General features: G+C 38.4%; 1 protein-coding gene across 1 annotated transcript in view; it reads right to left on the bottom strand.

The window, feature by feature from the left end:
• Positions 1-347: 347 nt before the first annotated feature.
• The window catches only part of LOC132396761 (SH2 domain-containing adapter protein F-like), a 116,769-nt gene continuing 96,812 nt past the window's right edge, over positions 348-20,304 (bottom strand). The window contains exon 6 of the mRNA XM_059974629.1: positions 348-1,333. Coding sequence (XP_059830612.1) covers positions 1,150-1,333 — 184 coding nt within the window. The 3' untranslated portion in view covers positions 348-1,149. The remainder of the gene's footprint in view (positions 1,334-20,304) is intronic.

The following is a 20,304-nucleotide window of genomic DNA, read 5'->3' as shown; positions in this document are numbered from 1 at the left end:
TCAGAGGCTATTTGAGATGCATGCCATTGGGAGCAATTAATAGGCAGTGGGAGCTTGTCCCACCATCTCCTCTGGCTGTGACAACATTAAGTAACCTGGAACCATTAGAAGATAAATAAAAAACTTGAGCATAAATACAGATGGTTTGTATGTTTATTTTCACAAAATGGCAGGGGGATGCGAGAACAATGCACACATTGTACTTTGGGAAGTGTGTAACAATTTAGGAAGAATTTGCACAGTGATTTAAAGATAATTTTTGAAAGTACTTGGTTCTACATTATTGAAGGATTATTCCGTTGCTATTGGCTCTGAGTTTGGAATGAGACACGCCTTTGAGGTGAACATAAAAGTTCTAACAGCTTTATTCAAATAAACCTTCAAACATCTTCACCAAAAAGTATCTGGCTCTTCAGTCTGTCTATTGTTTATGAGAGCCTGCTGTGAACAAATTAGTTGTTATGTTTGTTTACAAAATGTACTCTGGAAAGAACTCAAATTCAAAGCATGTTGGTACATCTAGATCAGAAGATGTAAAATAAATGCAAGTCTCTTCTCAATTATGATTGTTTCTGTTTTTCTTTTATAATCTATCATAAATTCTAATGAAAATATCATTCTCATACAAATTTAAACTTGTTTATCCAACATTAAAATGCATTAAGTAACATTTCAAAAACATCATAGCACTGTGCCAAAAAGATAAAAAATATATTTATATATATATATATATTAGGACACAGTATTTATATATAAATAATCACCAAAGTCAGGTCTCTCAGCAGCAGACTAGGGGGTAAAATGGACTATATGTATCATATTATCAGTGTAGTAAATTTTTTACATTTACAGGAACAATTTAAATATTTCTATGGACTAACAAAACATTGATAACAATTTTTAATTATATTAGATGGCTTTGAGCAGAATCATATACACGCAACAACTTGGTAGTACCACAAAGTAATTGTTATTGTATTCACTCAGGACCAACAGGGTCTCCACAGACTACGGGGCGAAGGTCTGCTTCTTAGCTGTAATGCTCTATGATTCTATGACTCCAATTACATCTGAATTAGGCCATCCATGCATTTTAAAGTAATTGGGCAATGTCCTATCCACAGGAAGGAACTAAACGAGGGCAAAGAGTTATAGAGTTCGCACAGTTACAGGGTAGAGAAGGGACAAATGTTCTGCCCCTTTAATAGGTAACTTTCTTGTTGTATAGTAGTGTATAACCTCAGGAACACTATTAAATGGAAGGCTGTTCTGTCCCAAGATGTATTTGTTTTTGGTTCTGGTAAGCTTCATGTGCATGAAACCCTGGCTGCTCCTGTAAACAAGCAGAATTACAATTACAAAATGATCACAATCTGGGGAAACACACAAGCAAACTTTTTTCTGAACTGGCTGTCCAGCAGAATGGCCCCATTGACCAAATCATACCATCACCACAAATTTTCTAATTCAAATTGTCTCAGTCAAAAATTAAATTTCAATGACAGAGCAGTAATGAATGATTTACTAACTTTATCAGCATGAATGATATGACCTTCAGATAATTACTATGTACGTTATATGTAAAATAATCAACATCTTACTATGCATCGCAATGCATGCCTACTTCGAGAAAGTTATAATAAGCAAGCACCAATTTTCAGCCTGAACTTCCACTAATTCATGTTTGTAATCCACAGAATAATCACTTAGAACACCCACAGGTTCAATAGTATCCCGGTTCTTGACTTCAATCAGCTCTGTGCCTGACCTGATTATACACAACTTATGAAGTGAAGTTCACTTGAAAATAAAAGCATTGGACTGAGAAAAAACTGTTTTCTCTCAAAGTTACTTGTGTCGACAATAATAACATTTGCTCAAAGATTTTGAGGGGATACATCCCTCATTTTTTTCCATAGGAGCCAGTTTTAATTTCTTCTTTAAAGGAAATTAGTCCAAAGGATTACCAGCTTTGTGTTGCCTGTAAGGTGTGTTCTAAATAGTTTGCAATAATACAGTGAAGAACTGGAAGAGCCAAGTCTTCTTTCCAATTCAATCAATAAAGAAGAACCCTTTCCTCTCAACACCAAGCCCCAATGCTGTTCCCCAAACTTGTCCAAGCCAGTATCTGTTGCCGATGAACCAACTTCTGAGCAGCAGGACTGAAAACTTGAAGTTGCTTCAAATGTGGGACTACACTTCCTGCTTTCTTAGTAGCAGAGCAGAGTTGGGTCTGAGTGGCAATAGAGTGTTATATCATCTCTATGAGATTTGGATACAGGCAAGGCTGTAAGAAAAACAGCAAAAAAAATAGGGCGTCAATCGGTGGTGTGGGGAGTGTCAGGTGCCTGTGGTGTAGTATGCAAAATTAGATACAGGGTTCCCTTCCGAATCTCAGTGGAGAACAGAGAGGAGGTTTGGCTCCTAAATGTACGAGATCCCTACAGAACCTGCAATTTGAATGAATGAATGAAATTAATTTATTTTGGTCAGTGCAAACATAACAAAAAGCATCATTTACAACAATGATTTTATAATAATGATTTCATAGTATAAAATTACAACAAAAAACATAGATATTCTTTAAAACAGACTGAAAGGGTGTAGGGTGAAGCTACAGCTTATTACACCTACCCCTCTTACTTATACAACAACATATCTGGTGTCAATCAACACATCAGAAAGAAAAAAATCTTATAATCTTTTAACACAAAACCCAATTCCAAATATGCACGATTCCACTCTTGATTTTGGTTCACGGTGCTAAATTGTCACATCATGTAAATATAGAAAAAGTCTTTTTCAAACATCACTTTGTGCCAGCATTTTGGAAAAATGCTGTAAACATTCAATTGTTCTCACATTTCTCTGCTCAACACGCTGAACTTGGAAAATTCTCACTGGTAATATTTATCCAGTTCCCTTTTGAAGGCTGAATACCTGGATTTGGCAAACTAATGACGAAAAGATCTGTCAGTGTTATGCACCATGATCCTGTCTTAGCACAATAACTCAAAGATCTCTGCTCATGCAGAAAGAAACACGGAAGATGCAAATTCATTCTGATGATCATGACTACAATACAGGTTGTGCCCCAAAACTGCACAGCATGGGACGGGTAACCTGGATTAAATGATCCAGACTTGTGTTTCACACTTACTTAAGAACTGTGCTTCAGTTCAAAGAAAAGCATAATTTATTTGCCCCTTAATTTGTATGAATGCGAATGAATACCTTAATGACAGGTAAGAGTTGGGTCATCCAAATGATGTTATAGAAGTTATCAGTTTAAAAATTACTATGTTTACAAATATTAAATCTTTAAATATTTTGTTAATTGATAATTCAACATTTAAAGAAGTTTAAATTATGTTAAAACTGCTTTAAAAGTCTTTTGAAATATTTTACATTTTCAATCTTTGTTGTTTAAGATGTTTAATGTTTATATTTTAAAAAAGACTTTATTTTGCTTAAGTTCTGGAAGGTTTCCAAATTTCTCAGCCTCTTTCTAGGATATAGCAGCTGCTTTGTGCAATATATTCATTCAATTCAATATTAAAAAATGCAATTAGAAAAACAACAGAAACTTATTTTGCAGACATTTAGCTAATCTCTTTCAAAGCAAAGAGTAGGCAATGTGTGCCACACAAATATTATGGACTTGCCAAAGTTTACCATTTACAGATTGCTCCCTTAATAGTGAGTGGAGGCAATTAGAATTTTGACATTTTCTATTAGAAGGGATTCCACTTGATTAATATCAAGTAGGTTTGTGGCCACAGTCAGAAGCGACTTGTGGTCAACTCCAAATTATTAGAGGAAGCTGCTGCAAATTTTAACTTCTATATTGTAAGCAATATCTTGTATCCTTAATAAGTTTAATGGAATTGTTATGAAATTAGAGATCAATTTTGTAATCTTAAGGTCAGCAAATATATATGGAAACCAAAAAAGTATTGGTCAACCAATGAAATTAGAACCAGAACCATACAAAACGTTCTTCTTTGAAGAAGCAGAACATCTTCTTAGTTCTTGAATGAAACACCACATCCTGAGAGCAGACGTGGCAGAGGCAGAGGAATTGAGAGAAGTTTTTACAAGTAACAGGTTAGGAAGAGGTATATTCCAGGTAGTTGTAAGAATTAGTGGGTTTAGACAGAGAGATTGAGAAAGCTTGGATTGCCAGCATCTGCAGATCTTGTTTGTGACTGGACTACTACATTGCAAAGGTTTTCCAGGCATGCCTACCCTGAAGAAGCTTAAATATTCCCTTCAACGGGAGTTCAGTGAAATCCTCTCTCACTGCTCACCCTCTGTGATCTTTGCTACTGTCTGACTCTTCGATCATGTGCTGACCCAGACCTGCTACCACAACCATGTCACCTATCACTTACTCTGACTCATCTTTTTTCTCCAGTCCTGCTGAAGGGTCTCGACCTGAAACATCAACTGTACTCTTTTCCATAGATGCTGCCTTGCCTGCTGAGTTCCTCCAGCATTTTGTCTTTTGCTTGGATTTCCAGCATCTGCAGGTTTTCTCTTGTTTATGATTGGAATACCATCTGTTAGTCTGCAACCTGAAGGTATGGTTTATGTTGCACGTAGCACTTTTCTATCCCATGCAGACAAATTCTACTAATATCTGACATCAGCGATGAAGTAACTTCACAATTTGAAAACTAGCCGATAAATTAAATTTAATAATTGCACAGGATCATTTTCACTATTAACTGATTTGAGCAAAATGACAGAACCACATTTATGTATCATAATTCTGTCTATACTCCCAAATGGAAGCCCAATCAGCTAGAACAGCAGGGCAGAGGATCAGCTCCATGTGTTTTCAGCTTTATAAGATGCATCTAATGCGGCTTATGCCAAAATATGTTGGACAGCTTCATTCTATGGAATGACTCCAAAAGATTTAGAAGTACCCAAATCTATCAATCAAGCATACAGTCAAGATTAAGATTGCTAAGTTGTTATGATGAATCTCAAAAAATAAAGAAATATTTATATCCTTGTATTTTTAAAACCACAAGCAAATTGTTACATTTACAAAATAAATAAAATGATAATATTTGTTTACAATGTTACCTGATGTTTTATTGCCAAAATTCATGTTTTTCCCCCAATGCTCTGAAACAAGCAACTCAGAACTAAAGGAAAGATGAAAAATTCTGCAATTTTGAAAGCTGGAATGGTGTAGATAGTAGAGACTCATTATGTTAAACAGAGAAGGAACTACCTGGGGCATGAAACACTGCACCAGTTATATTCCCATTCAAGAGAGTCCACACACTCGCAAATCAGTGGTGAGAACATAACCCAGGACAAATTTAAATGTCATCTGGAAAAATGTGAATCAATGAAAATGATTTTCTGAAAGGCAAAAACATGCTTGGTTTGATTGATTAATTTCCTCCAGAGTAATATTGTTGAAGGTAGCGCAGTCTAAATTTTCAGAAGTAAATTTTTAAAGTATCAATTAATAAACTGGATAAGTAAAGTGCAGCCCTGTTGAATAAAAGGGGAATTAAAAGGGCCTGTCTTAGTGTTGGTTAAAATATTCCTAGAAGAGATAAAGACAAGAGTAGCAGTGTTGCTTTTGACAAGGGTATATAGACATCCAAGTCAAGTGCTTTTGTTGGTGAATAAAAAATAAGTCTAAATGTAAATCATCACTTAAGACAAAGGAGTAGAATAAAATAGGATTATCTTTTTCAGCAGAGAAAATTGAAAAATAGGTTTAATGTATTGGAATTTAGGATACAAGTTAAACAATACATCTGAAATAGACATCAATAAATTGTCAGAGAAGGAAAGTGTTCAAGAAACACAGAGTAGTTCTGTCATGTTGAACGTCTATCTTGCTAAAACAGTATAATCGGTCAGCTGTCATTCACCAAATGCAGAAAAGATGTGTTTCGCAGTCAAAAGAAAGTCAAGGAGAGTTTGTTTTCTTTAATTTCAATGGAGACTGATAACAGCATAAGTGGCATGCAAAAGTTTGGGCACCCCGGTCAAAATTTCTGTTACTGTGAATAGTTAGGTGAGTAGAAGATGAACTGATCTCCAAAAGTCACAAAGTTAAAGATGAAACATTCTATTCAAAATTTCAAGCAAAATGAGTGTATTATTTTTGTTTTGTACAATTTTAGAGTGAAAAAAAGGAAAGGAGCAACAAGCGAAAGTTTGGGCACCCCATGTGACTTGAGCACTCAGATAACTTTTACCAAGGTCTCAGACCTTAATTAGCTTGTTAGGGCTATGGCTTGTTCGCAGTCATCGTTAGTAAAGGCCAGGTGATGCAAATTTCAAAACTTTATAAATACCCTGACTCCTCAAACCTTGTCCCAATAATCAGCAGCCATGGGCTCCTCTAAGCAGCTGCCTAGCACTCTGAAAATTAAAATAAATGATGCCCACAAAGCAGGAGAAGGTTGTAAGAAGGTAGTAAAGTATTTTCAGGTAACCATTTCTTCAGTTCGTAATGTAATTAAGAAATGGCAGTTAACAGGAACGGTTGAGGTCAAGTTGAGATCTGGAACAACAAGAAAACTTTCCGAGAGAACTGCTCGTAGGATTGCTAGAAAGGCAAATCAAAATCTCCGTTTGACTGCAAAAGACCTTCAGGAAGATTTAGCAGACGCTGGAGTGATGGTGCACTGTTCTACTGTGCAGTGACACCTGCACAAATATGATCTTCATGGAAGAGTCATCAGAAGAAAACCTTTCCTGTGTCCTCCCCACAAAATTCAGCATCATCAGTTTGCAAAGGAACATCTAAACACGCCTGACGCATTTTAGAAACAAGTCCTGTGGACTGATGAAGTTAAAATAGAACCTTTTGGCTGCAATGAGCAAAAGTATGTTTAGAGAAAAAAAAAAGGTGCAGAATTTCATGAGAAGAACATCTCTCCAACTGTTAAGCACGAGGGTGGATCGATCATGCCTTGGGCTTGTGTTGCAGCCAGTGGCACGGGGAACATTTCACTGGTAGAGGGAAGAATGAATTCAATTAAACACCAGTAAATTCTGGCAGTAAACATCACAGAATCTGTAAAAAAAAAAGCTGAAGATGAAAAGAGGACGGCTTCTACAACAGGATAATGATCCTCAACACACCTCAAAATCCACAATGGACTACCTCAAGAGGCGCAAGCTGATGGTTTTGCCATGGCCCTCACAGTCCCCTGACCTAGACATCATCGAAAATCTGTGGATAGACCTCAAAAGAGCAGTGCATGCAAGATGGCCCAAGAATCTCACAGAACTAGAAGCCTTTTGCAAGGAAGAATGGGCGAAAATCCCCCAAACAAGAATTGAAAGACTCTTAGCTGGCTACAGAAAGCAGTTACAAGCTGTAATACTTGCCGGGGGGGGGGTTACTAAGTACTGACCATGCAGGGTGCCCAAACTTTTGCTTCAGGCCCTTTTCCTTTTTTGTTACTTTGAAACTGTAAAAGATGGAAATAGAAAAGTAATCTTGCTTAAAATATTAAAGAAATGCGTCATCTTTAACTTTATGCCTTTTGGAAATCAGGTCATCTTTTAGTCACTTAGCTATTCACAATAACAGAAATTTTGACCGGGGCGCCCAAACTTTTGCATGCCAATGTATGTATTAGCTGTTGTTTGAAAAGTCCTATCTATGCAAGAAGTTAGTTTTTGTAAGTCTTGGAGAAAAAACTACTACTTTCTCAGTCTCAGAAAAAACACCTAATTTAGTGGTCCTTCAGTCGTTAAGGTCAGCATAATTTAGGCACAAGGAACAGTAGGAAAAAATGTGAATAAAACAAACCTCTGGGGGAAATAAAGGATTTTGACAGGCACTATTCGGCCTTTGGTTGAAAATTTTACATCGTTGTCAACTTGTCATGAATTAGATTGTCAGTAAATGTCACTCTTTGGCTTTCTCCCTGTAAAAGTAAACCCCGCCTGCATTAGAAGGTATAGATGAATAATTTCAAATCTAAGAAGGAAAGGTAAATCATACTTCGTATGATTTCATATAGGCTTTCATTTGGAATCTGGTAAAAAAAAACTCTCCCAGAAAAATCCAGAACAATTCACAGAGCGCATAAATTTAATGCAATAAACACATAAAGAAAAGAGGGTAAATCATTTTAGCATGGGGAACAGATTTAATGACAGAGAAAGTTTGCAAGGATATAGCAAAAAGGCAGGAATAGGATTATAAAAGAAATGTCTGTAAGATTTAATTAAACATTGTCAAACCAGTAATTGAATAACTAAAATATACTACACAATCTAAACTGATACAAAGAATAGAAAATTTCACAATATTGCTGAATTTTGGAAATAAACTGTAATCATGAAATGCTAAATAAATACTATCAAGAATATCAATGAACAACGACGTTAATGAAAACTAGCCTCTGAACTGCAAAATATGCTCAAGGTCAGATTTGTAATGAGGTTGAACATTAGTCACACTGAAACTGGACAGTGGTCACAAACCATTCAAAGTCACAGATGAAGACCCTGAAGCAATAGCTTACAGCAGTACGAGATGAGTGCGTTATTAATTTCTAGTCAGAGCAAAGGTGATGCCATCATCTGTTAATAATCCATCAGCAATGCTTATAAGGCCAATGGTACACCATACAATATTATATTTACAAACATAATGGGTACAGATCAAAATTTTAAAGTCAGGCCAACCCATTCTTACTGACTAGCTTGGGTTCGAGCCAGTCGTGGGGCAAGTCCCAACAACTATTACTACTGAAGTATACAGCAGTAGAACTAGACTCCACAAGATTACTGAAACATACGCAGAAAGTGGCAGAAATACTCGGCAGATCATGTGGCATCTGTAAACTATAGTGGGAAATCTGGACGATTTATCTCTCAAGATAATCAGGCCAGTGTATAATTAAGAATTCTGTCCTTTGAAAATGCTCTTTGCTACAGCTAGATTACTATTCATAGCATGATTTTTTGACTAATCTTCCAAGACGATTCTCGGGATTTAGAATGCGGTTGCAGATGTCGATAAAAATAATTACACACTTGAAGTGATTTATTTGGCCGAGAAATATAAACATCCACCTAAGAATTAGATATGGTAATACAGCTTTCTTTGGGCATTGTGGGTCCACAGCTGGTTGGAGTTTCAATTGTACTGTATGTGCATGCTACAAATATGCATATTTGGCAGATGTTACTGTCAATCTACATGCAACACTGATATACTGTTTGCCAAATAGGGCCATAATGCAGTGACAAAGATTGTGTGGAAATCAAGCTTACATATCTGGATGACTCTGTCCGGTAATATAATTAAAAAGATAACCTCAATTACTTGCAGATTTATGAGGTTCAGGATGATAGGCTGAACTGAAACTGAGTTTATTTTGAAAGAGACACCGTAAGTGTTTTGAAGTTCTGTTTGAAATTTGAAGTGAAAGCTGAGATAATGGGTGGCATGTTCACCAAAATCAGAAGCTTTATTTATGGTGTCTCTGGGTTGCCTGTGTAACTATGAACAGGAGAGAGCGCTGCTAAGAGAAGTTGAAAGAGGGAGGTGAGAGAGTCTATGGGTAGGAGTATCATTCTAATGATTTCTGTGAGCAATACTCCTATGTGCATTTCATTGAGGGAAAACTGTGCTAGGAAAGCAACATTATCAAAGGGGATGGTAACAGATACCTCCAGCCTCAGTAATGATTCAACCACCTACCTGAGGCATGATAACCTCTCTGCTTCTGAACTTCCAAGTCTCCCAATTATTTCATGCAGTGGTAGCCAAAATATGTCATGCTTAACCATCCAAAGAATTTCATGGTGGCTCTCAGCAGAAGCAGAGATTTTCTCCTCTCCTTTGGTAGAGGATTGAATTGAATTGAATTGACTTTATTTCTTACATCCTTCACATGCATGAGGAATAAAAATCTTTAGGTTACATCTCCATCTAAATGTGCAATTTATAGTAATTTGTAATACATAGCACATACAACAGGACGGTCAATAGACCATAGGAATACAACTGTATCAGTGTGAATCAGTCTGATGGCCTGGTGGAAGAAGCTGTCCTGGAGCCTGTTGGTCCTGGCTTTAAAGCTACAGTATCGTTTCCCAGATGGTAGCAGCTGGAACAGTTTGTGGTTGGGGTGACTCAGGTCCCCAATGATCCTTCATGCCCTTTTTACAAACCTGTCTCTGTAAATGTCCTAAATAATGGGAAGTTCACACCTACAGATGCGCTGGGCTGTCCGTACTACTCTTTACAGAGTCCAGAGATTATTAGCTGAATTAATTAGAACAGACCCAGATATTATGAGTTTCAGAGTTAACCAGGAGGAATATAAGATTAGTTTATTTGCTGATGATGTTTTGCTCTATTTAACAAACCCATTGTATTCGCTGCGTAAATTATCTTCTAGATTGGAAGAATATGGGAAAATATCAGGCAACAAAATAGATTGGGATAAACGTGAAATTCTACCCCTTACTAAAGGAGATTATAGTCAATGTCAATTAATAACTCAATTTAGATGGCTGATAAATGGTATAAAATATTTAGGCATAAGAGTTGATAATGATAGAAATAACATATAAATTAAATTATTTACCATTATTGAAAAAAATTCAAGAAGATCTTGATAAATGGATGATGTTACCAATAACATTAGTAGGCAGAGTAAATGCTGTAAAAATGAATGTATTCCCTAGATGACAATATTTATTCCAAACACCACCAATACAATTACCGCAGAAGTTTTTTCAAGAGTTAAATAAATGTGTGAGGAAGTTCCTTTGGAAAGGTAAGATGTCAAGAATATCGTTGGAAAAATTGACATGGAAATTTGACCTAGGAGGGTTACAACTTCCAAACTTTAAAAATTATTATAAAGCAAATCAACTTAGATTTATTGCATCTTTTTTTGATGAAGATAAACTGGCATGGATTAGAATAGAACTAGATAAAATAGGAGAAAATATAAGATTTTCTTATAAAAATAAAAGATTTTATATATAAGTGGGAATCCAAATGGATACAGGAAAAGAAAGAATCTCTTATATTAAAACTTTTGATTGATTTATGGAATAAGATAAATGATGAGATAAAGAAATCTTTATTAGCAAAGAGGCCTTTAATTCAAAATAAACTTATTCCTTTTACAATGGATAACCAACTTTTATACAACTGGTTTCAAAAAGGGATTAGATATATAGAAGATTGTTTTGAAGGAGGAATATTAATGTCATTTGATCAATTAAAGAATAAATATAAAATATCAAACAACACTCTTTTTTGTTATTTCCAATTAAGGGCTTATTTCAGAGATAAATTGGGTCAAACAATGTTATTGCCGAAACCTAATGAAATAGAAATTTTAATTCAAAAAGGAAAAATTTAAAAAATTATTTCTTATATGTATAATTTGATTCAAAAGCAGGCAATTAAACAGGGAATTCATAAGTCAAGACAAAAATGGGAAACAGATTTGAATATTAAAATTGAAGAAACAAATTGGTCAAGACTATGTCTTGACAGTATGACAAATACAACAAATGTCCGGCTAAGACTAGTGCAATATAATTTTTTACATCAATTATATATTACACCACAAAAAATAAATAAATTAAACCCAAATTTATCTGATCAATGCTTCCAATGTAATCAAGAAATTCGTATTTTTTTTACACTCTACTTGGTCTTGTTTTAAAATTCAGCCTTTTTGGACAAATTTAAGAGTTTTACTGGAACAAATTATTGGAATACAACTTCCACATAATCCAACATTATTTTTACTAGGCGATATTGAAGGGATAAAATCAAAATCCAAATTGAGTAAATATCAGAAAGAATTCATAAAAATTGCATTGGCAGTAGCCAAAAAGGCTATTGCAGTTACTTGGAAATTGGATTGATACTTAAGTATAGATCGTTGAAAGAATGAAATTTTTAGCTGCATTCCACTTGAAAAAATTACTTATAATTTGAGATAAGTATGAAATATTTCTGAAAATTTGGCGCCCTTATTTACAAAAGATAGGATTAAATATATAGGTGCTCCGAAGATAAAATCATTGGTTATCTGGGGAAAGAAATAAATATACATATTAAAGCTATTATGAACTCCATGGAGCATGTGGGGATCTTCCAATATCCAGGCATTCTTTCTTTCTTTCTTTTTTCTTCTCTTTTTTTTCTATAGGGATATGTTAGGGGGGGAGGGGGGAAGGGTTGATTTTTTTTTCTTTCTGTAACCTATTTGAAAACTCATTAAAAAAAATTTATAAAAAAAGAGTCCTGAGATTGAGAGAAGTACAGTTCTCATACCAGGCAGTGATGCAGCCAGTCAGGATTGGGCCCCTGTAGAAAGTCCTTAGGATTTGGGGATTCATGCCACACTTCTCTAACCATCTGAGGTGAAAGAGGCACTGTCATGCTTTGTCCACCACACAGTTGGCATGTACAGACCACGTGAGATCCTCGGTGATGTGGATGCCAAGGAACTTAAAGCTGCCCACCCTCTCAATCCCAGATCCATTGATGTCATTAGGGGTTAGCCTGTCTCCATTCCTCCTTTGTCCACAACCAGCTCCTTTGCTTTTGCGACATTTGAGAGAGAGGTTGTCGTCTTGACACCACTGAGAGACTTCCTCTCTGTCGGCTGCCTCATTATTATTTGAGATTAGGTCAATCAATGTAGTATTGTCAGCAAGTTTAATTAGCAGATTGGAGCTGTGGATGACGACACAGTCATGGGTATACACAGAGTAAAGTAGGGGGCTTAGGACACAGCCCTGAGGGCCACTTTGTTGAGGGACAGAGGTGAGGGAGCCCACTTTTACTACTTGCCGGCGATCTGACAGCAAGTCCAGGATCCAGCTGCACAAGATAGTGTGAAGGCTGAGGTCTCTGAGCTTCTTGTTGAGCCTGGAGGGAATTATAGTGTTGAATGCTGAACTGTAGTCCAAGAACAGCATTCTCACATAAGCATCCTTATTCTCCAGATGTGTAGAGCTGAGGCTATTGCGTCATCTGTCAATTGGTTGTATTGGTAGGAGAATTGTAGGGGATGCAGTGTGCTGCAGATGTAGTCCTTGACCAGCCTCTGTAAACATTTGCTTATTATTGAGGTGAATGCAACAGGACACCAGTCATTCAGACAAGTTACCTTAGTCTTTTCAGGTACAGGGACAATGGTGGATGTTTTGGAGCAGGAGGGCACTTTACGCTGGGAGAGGTTAAAAATGTCAATAAACACGCCTGCCAGTTGTGCCATGCACATCCCAAGTACCCGCCCTGGGATGCCGTCTGATCCTGTACACTCGTTGGAAACACCCGCGAACTTCAGCCTCAGAGGTGACCAAGGTGCAAGTCACTTCGGCAGCTCTCCTCAGAGGCTCAGTGTTCACTACATCGAACCTAGTGCAAAATAGATTTAGCTCATCTGGGAGAGAGGCAATGATATTGGCAGCACCACTGCGCTTAGCTTTGAAGTCTGTGATGGTGTGCAGACCTTGCCATAAGCTGCATGTGTTGTTGGTGGACAGTTGTATCTGAGATTGTAGCTGCATTTCTTGAATTCCTGGTGGTTACTGGTGGTGAAAGCTCTGTCTCACTTGTTAAGTGTTGCTTGCACGGAACTGTTGATCCAGGGTTTCTGGTTTGGGTGGACCCTGACTGATTTTTGGGGGACAACATCCTCAATGCACTTCTGGATGAAGCTCGTGACCCCATCCGTGAACTCGGAGACATCCTCATCACAAAAGACATTCCAGTTGATGCCATGAAATCAGTCCTGTAGCATGGAGACCAATTGGTTGGCTCTATTAAAGTCTCCAGCGATGATGAAGGTAGCCTCTGGGTGTACTCAGAGTAATAAAATACACCCACTAGAAATTAAAGACTTTATGTAGAAAGCTTGAATAATTTCCAAACAAATTGGACTATCACTCGCTGAGGTCCAAACTGTACGTAATCACTGACAGTATATAAAGGTCAATGCAATGCTTGCGCTTCTTGTGCATTTCCAAGCACCAGGATTGTTTCTACTACATTTCAAAAAACATGTAAAAACAACAGCTGTCTCTTGTTGTATATAACAGCAGCTTCACTATAAACCAAAACAGCAAAATGACTGTTAAAGGCAGAGCTCAGTCAGTTAAAATTAATCCCAATATTTCTTCCACCTTGACCCTCTACACTAGTGCTCGCTAGAGTTGTTTGCTCAGTCCCTTAATCTGTTCCTTGTATATCTAAGACTATATGGCCATAGATAGTGACAAGTCATTTTTTTTAATATGCTGGATACACCATTGTTATACACCAGTTCAACAACAAGGAGACAGAGTAGAGGAAAGAGCTCACAAACCTGTTCTAGGACCCCTACTCTTTGTGATTTTTATAAATGACCTGGATGAGGAAGTGGAGGGAGGGGTTAATAAACTTGCTGATGACACAAAGGTTGGGGCTGTTGTGGATAGCATGGAGGGCTGTCAGAGGTTACAGCGGGACATTTGTAGGATGTAAAACTGGGTTGAGAAGTGGCAGATGAAGTTCAACCCAGATAAATGTGAGGTGGTTCATTTTGGTAGGTCAAATATGATGGCATAATATAGCATTAATGGTAGGACTCTTGGAAGTGTGGAGGATCAGAGGGATCTTGGGGTCCAAGTCCACAGGACACTCAAAACTGCTACACAGGTTGACTCTGTGGGATTGAGTTTAAGAGCCGAGAGGTAATGTTGCAGCTATAGAGGACCCTGGTCAGATCCCACTTGCTCAATTCTGGTCACCTCACTACAGGAAGGATGTGGAAACCATAGAAAGGGTGCAGAGGAGATTTACAAGGATGTTGCCTGGATTGGGGAGCATGCCTTATGAGAATAGGTTGAGTGAACTCGGCCTTTTCTCATTGGAGCGATGGAGGATGAGTGGTGACCTGATAGAGGTGTACAAGATAATGAGAGGCACTGATTGTGTGGATAGTCAGAGGCTTTTCCCCAGGGCTGAAATGGCTAGTACAAGAGGGCACAGTTTTAAGATGCTTGGAAGTAGGTACAGAGGAGATGTCAAGGGTAAGTGTTTTTTCTTACACAGAGAGTGGTGAGTGCATGGAATGGGCTGCCGGCAGCGATGGTGGAGGCAGAAACGATAGGGTTTTTTAAGAGACTCCTGGATGGCTACATGAAGCTTAGAAAAGTAGAGGGCTATGGGTAAAGCCTAGGTAATTTCTAAGGTAGGGACATGTTCAGCACAGCTTTGTCGGTCGAAGGGCCTGTATTGTGCTGTATGTTTTCGATGTTTCTATGTAACCTTGTGTCAATGTTTTAGAGCAACAAAATAGCCTTTGATATCAGCAAGGCAATAGAGCTTATTGTTAACCTAAGGGGATGAACACAACACTGTCCTCGGCACGGTTTCTGTAGAGATGTTCAACAACTTCAAGTTCCTACACATCCAACTTCACCAGCATATCCCCTTTTCCAGTGGTACTGCCACAATCTTGTCTCTTCATTCTACCATGCTCAGTTATTTCATTACTGACAGTTAAAATTTTCTTTTGCATGATTTCAGACTGAACTCTTAATCTTTGCACCATTGTACTTTGCATGTTGCAGTTGTTTTGCTCTTGTCACTATATAAATTGGTGCATTTATTATTACCATGTAAATTGTATACTTTGGGAGCTTCATGCAAGCAAGGAATTTCATTGCACTCTGGTGTATACGAAAATAAGCAAAACAAAATCTGAATCAGTCTTGTGCATACAAGACTTATGTCCATCTTCTTTACCTGTACTCTATAATGTACTGCTTTCTAAGTGACTGCAGCAAGCTGACTCAAAGTTGTGCTTCTGTTCCCTATATTGGGTGAATCCAGGCCCAGAGGGCACAGCCTCAGAATTGAAAAACATCCTTTTAGGACAGAGATAAGGAGGAATTTCTTTAGCCAGAGGGTGGTGAACCTGTGCAATTCACTGCCACAGACTGCTGTGGAGACCAAGTCATTAGGTAAAGTGGAGGTTGATAGGTTCTTGATTAGTAAGGGTGTCAAAGGTTGCAGAGAGAAGGCAGGAGAATAGTGTTGCGAGGGATAATACATCAGCCATGATGGAATGGTGTTGTAGACTCGATGGGCCAAATGACCCAAGTCTGTCATGTGACCTTCTATAGTGGAGGATGATTTAGGTGCCTTAAAGTAGACCTCAAGCAGCTCTTTCCGTCTTGGGTTTATCTTTAAACCAATATTAATGAGCGGCAGAAATCTATCCCAATCTCGCAGAATACTAGGTGTGAATGGTGGGAAATGAATGTGGTCAAACTGGGAAGGTAGCTGAAAGGTTCTCCACAGAACCATTGCTATATTCTAGGCAGTTTACCCAGCAATTTTAATTATGTTGTTAGGTTGACTCCATTCTGCAAATTCACCACTCTCTGGCTAATGAAATTCTTCAATTCCATTCTAAATGGACAACCCTCTATTCTGAGGCTGTCCCCTCTGGTCCTAGACTTCCCCACCAGAGGAAATATCTCTCCATACCCACTCTATCAAAATCTCTCAATGTTTGATAGGTGTCAATGAGATTCCCCACCCCCCCCGCCCCCCAATTCTTCTGAATTCCAGTGAATACAGGCCAGAGCCTTTTGATTCCAGAATCATGTTTGTGAAACTTCTGGCAGGCCCTCTGTGAGCCACGTGAAGAGGACATTGATGGGCTCACAGAGTGCATCACTGGTTACATCAACTTCCGTGTGGACTGCAATGTTCCGGCAAGAACTGTCCTTTGTTATTCAAATAATTAGCCATGGGTAACAAAGGACATCCTGAAAGCTAAAAAGAGGGCATTTAGAGATGGAAATAGGGAGGAGCTGAGGACAACACAGAGGGACCTGAAAGCCAAGATCAGGGAGGCTAAAGACAGGTATAGGAGGAAGCTTGAGTGGAAACTCCAGTAGAACAACATGAGAGAGGTTTGGAGAGGGATGAGGACCATCACTGGGTTCCAGCAAACTAGCAACAGAGGAGCTGAAGGCAGTGTGGACAGGGCCAACAAATTTAACCTGTTCTTCAACAGATTTGACACTGCCCATCCCTCACATGATTCATCTGTTGTTGGCCCCCAACCAACACATGCTCCACTCTCCCCTCCTCACAGCCCCCCCCGACCCTGCTCTCATGACTACACCCCTCCCCCACGTGAAACCATCACGGTGGGCTTCACAGCTGAGAAGACAGCTGAAACGTCTCCACCCAAGCAAGGCTGCAGGCCTGGATGGTGTCAGCCCCAGGGTGCTCAAAGCCTGTGCCCCCCCCTCAGCTATGTGGAGTACTTCACCATGTCTTCAACCTGAGCCTGAGTTTCCAGAGGGTTCCTGTGCTGTGGATGACATCCTCAGCACTATCTGCCACCCCCCTCACCTATCTTCGTATTGTCCACAACCTTGGCAACAAAACCATCAATTCCCTCACTCAATGACATATAATGTAAAAGAAGTGGTCCCAGCACAGACCCCTGTGAAACACTACTAGTCACCGGCAGCCAGTCAGAAAAGGCTCCCCTTATTCCTGCAATACCATGGGGTCTTAACTTGTTAAGTGGCCTCATGAATGGCACCTTGTCAAAGGCCTTCTGAAAATCCAAGTACACAAAAGCCACCGATTCTCCTTTGTCTATCTGCTTGTTATTTCAAATTCAAGCAGATTTGTCATGTAAGATTTTCCCTTACTGAAACTATGCTGTCTTCAGCCTATTTTATCATAAGCCTTTAAGTACTCTGAAACCATATCCTTAACAATCAACTCCCACATCTTCCCAACCACTAAGGTCAGACTAACTGGACTATAATTTTTTTCTCTGCCTCACACAAAGAACTTCGATAGCACAGATCTCTTTATCATCTTCTTTCTAAGTTCCATATCCATTACAGGAAGTCAATAAATCTTTGTGGATACAAAAGCTCAAAAGGCAGCAGGCCTATATGAGCCATTTCCCAGAGTTTATAAAGAAATTAGGGCTGTGGGACACAAATGATTGGCAGAATTCCTCACTAATGTATGTTACTGGCAAAGAACCAAGTATGAAAGGAATCTAAGGCCACAGAACTTCTTAAATAAGTGAAATAGTCAAGAGACTCAAGGCTGCTGGTCAAATCATTCCTCAGGTCCTACTACAGCTCTTCCTGCAAAAGATCATGCTAAAGCTTGATCTCAAAAGAACAAGCTAGCTTTAGAAGTGGTCATAACTGTTGTGACAGGTGCTGACAAGCTGTGTGAATGTCAGATTTTCAACGCAAATTAAAAGTAGCTGCAGAATTCATTGACTTTTCTCTGATTTTGATACTGTTTCTGTAGAAAGGATGTAAACTATCCCAAGCTCGTGGCTGCAAGCTCTTATTAAATTCATCACCAAGCTGCTGAGTTACCAAAGACTCTGGCAGATGAATCGAGCTACATAACTGAATTTGAAAAGCATTCTGCCACAGGGAGCAGTCCTGGCCCAGCATTTTAATAAATGCTCTAATTGCAGAGGACAATGGAGAAGGAGAGAACTAGAACAAATCCCTATGAATGAAAATAAAAACAGTAAGGGCTTGAAGCACCCCGCAGGTCAGGCAGCACTTGTAGAAAGCAAAATAGTTCAGGCCCTGCACCCCTCAACAGAATTGGGATGGAGAGTAAAAACAAGTTAATTTAGGCAGCAGAAGATGAAGTCGAGAGGGTGAGACGGGAGTGGGAATAAGTGAAACAAAGAACCAAAGTAGAAAATGCTGTAAGATCTTAAAAAGCAATTTTCCAGCATTTCTACTTTTGTTTCAGATTCCGCACCTCAGTTTTATTTGTTTTTCTCAAAGAAATGGAACAACCATAAGGCACAACTGTAGTGTGGCAATTAAGCAGCAGTTTCTTTGTTCTGTCTAATTATAAAGCTATGGAACGTGCCCAGCATCCCACACTAAGGAGTTAAAATGCCAAAATAAAATGATAGCTAGATAAGCCATGGCCCGTGCCTCTGACATTTAGAGCCATTCAAAAACATTCCAAAACCATTAAAAAGTATTCAAACTAGTAAAACAAAGATGACCAATTGTAGGAAAATAAAATGCTTGAATATACTCAAATAGAAGCACAATTGAAAAAGCATAAACAAATTAGTTCAATTAAAAATGTAATCTAACTAAAATATTTATTTTTGTCCAATGCATTCACTCCTCTCCAAACTAAAGAATGGAGATCATACAGAATGATTTTCTAGTTTAAGCACTGGGTAACTCGAGCAACTTTGCATTATGCCACTGGACAATAAATCCAAAAACGTAAACTGGTGCGAAGAATTAACAGCAGTTTTTGGACTTTGTGCTCATATGGATTCCTGAAATTACTGTTAGTAACAGAAGGACACCCAGTAATTATGTTGATATCTCTGTTCAGAATCTGGGCCATTAATTCAGAAGAGGAAAATTTTAATTGTGAAGTGCCTCCAGCAATCAATTGTCTATGAGCAATTTCTTCACTTTGTCCTTAACCAGTGACATTTTCACCGTATGCTGCTGTTCAACTGTCTGCCATGAACACATTAAATTAATTGACAGCTTACTGTTAAATAAAAGCTCTGACAAGTAGTCTTCAAAACACTAGAGATGGCAAAAATATTCCAAAATCTCTACAAGATAACAAGACTACACTTCAATCACTTTTGATGTGCAGTATGCTAGCTGGAATATTCTGCTAGCTGCAGATGTCAGAGTATGCAAACTCAACTGAAAGCTTTTATTAACTTCTGCAAAGGCAACCTGAAACTCAGGCCTCTGAAATAAATAGAATTTTTAAAGAGATTAAAATAGTAAATGTATTTTAAAAAAATGACAGAAAATTTGATTTCTAAATTATGTTATTGTGAGGATACAAGATGTATTAAATAGTCTGCATTGCAGTATGCAATAAACAAACATAAATGAATACATTAGTCATGCACATGAAAAATACTAGGAATGAAAATAAACACACTGGTTTCCCCCACCCCTGTAATGGATGTCCATGCTATTGCTTCTGTTTAAACAGAATTGGTCTAACAAGCTAATGTGGCAATGAGGGTGGAGGGTAGGTGGTCAGAACTACAAGCTGGGGCTCAGCTTGATATGATGGCTGGCCCCTAGTTCTAGCACCAAGGAGCATCAGATCTGGTGGTTTCACCTCACGCTAGAATCCCCAGGGAAAGGTGGAGAGCAAAGGGTGGACAACCTCAGGACACTAGCCTCCCTACATAGTCTCACCACTCCTCTCCTTCCTTCTTTCTCCCCAAATTCCTCAGCCTTCTT

Source organism: Hypanus sabinus, chromosome 7 (assembly GCF_030144855.1).
Source record: "Hypanus sabinus isolate sHypSab1 chromosome 7, sHypSab1.hap1, whole genome shotgun sequence".
NCBI classification, from domain to species: Eukaryota; Metazoa; Chordata; class Chondrichthyes; order Myliobatiformes; family Dasyatidae; genus Hypanus; species Hypanus sabinus.
Note: the sequence above shows the minus strand (reverse complement) of the source record. Positions and strands in the feature narration are given on the sequence as shown.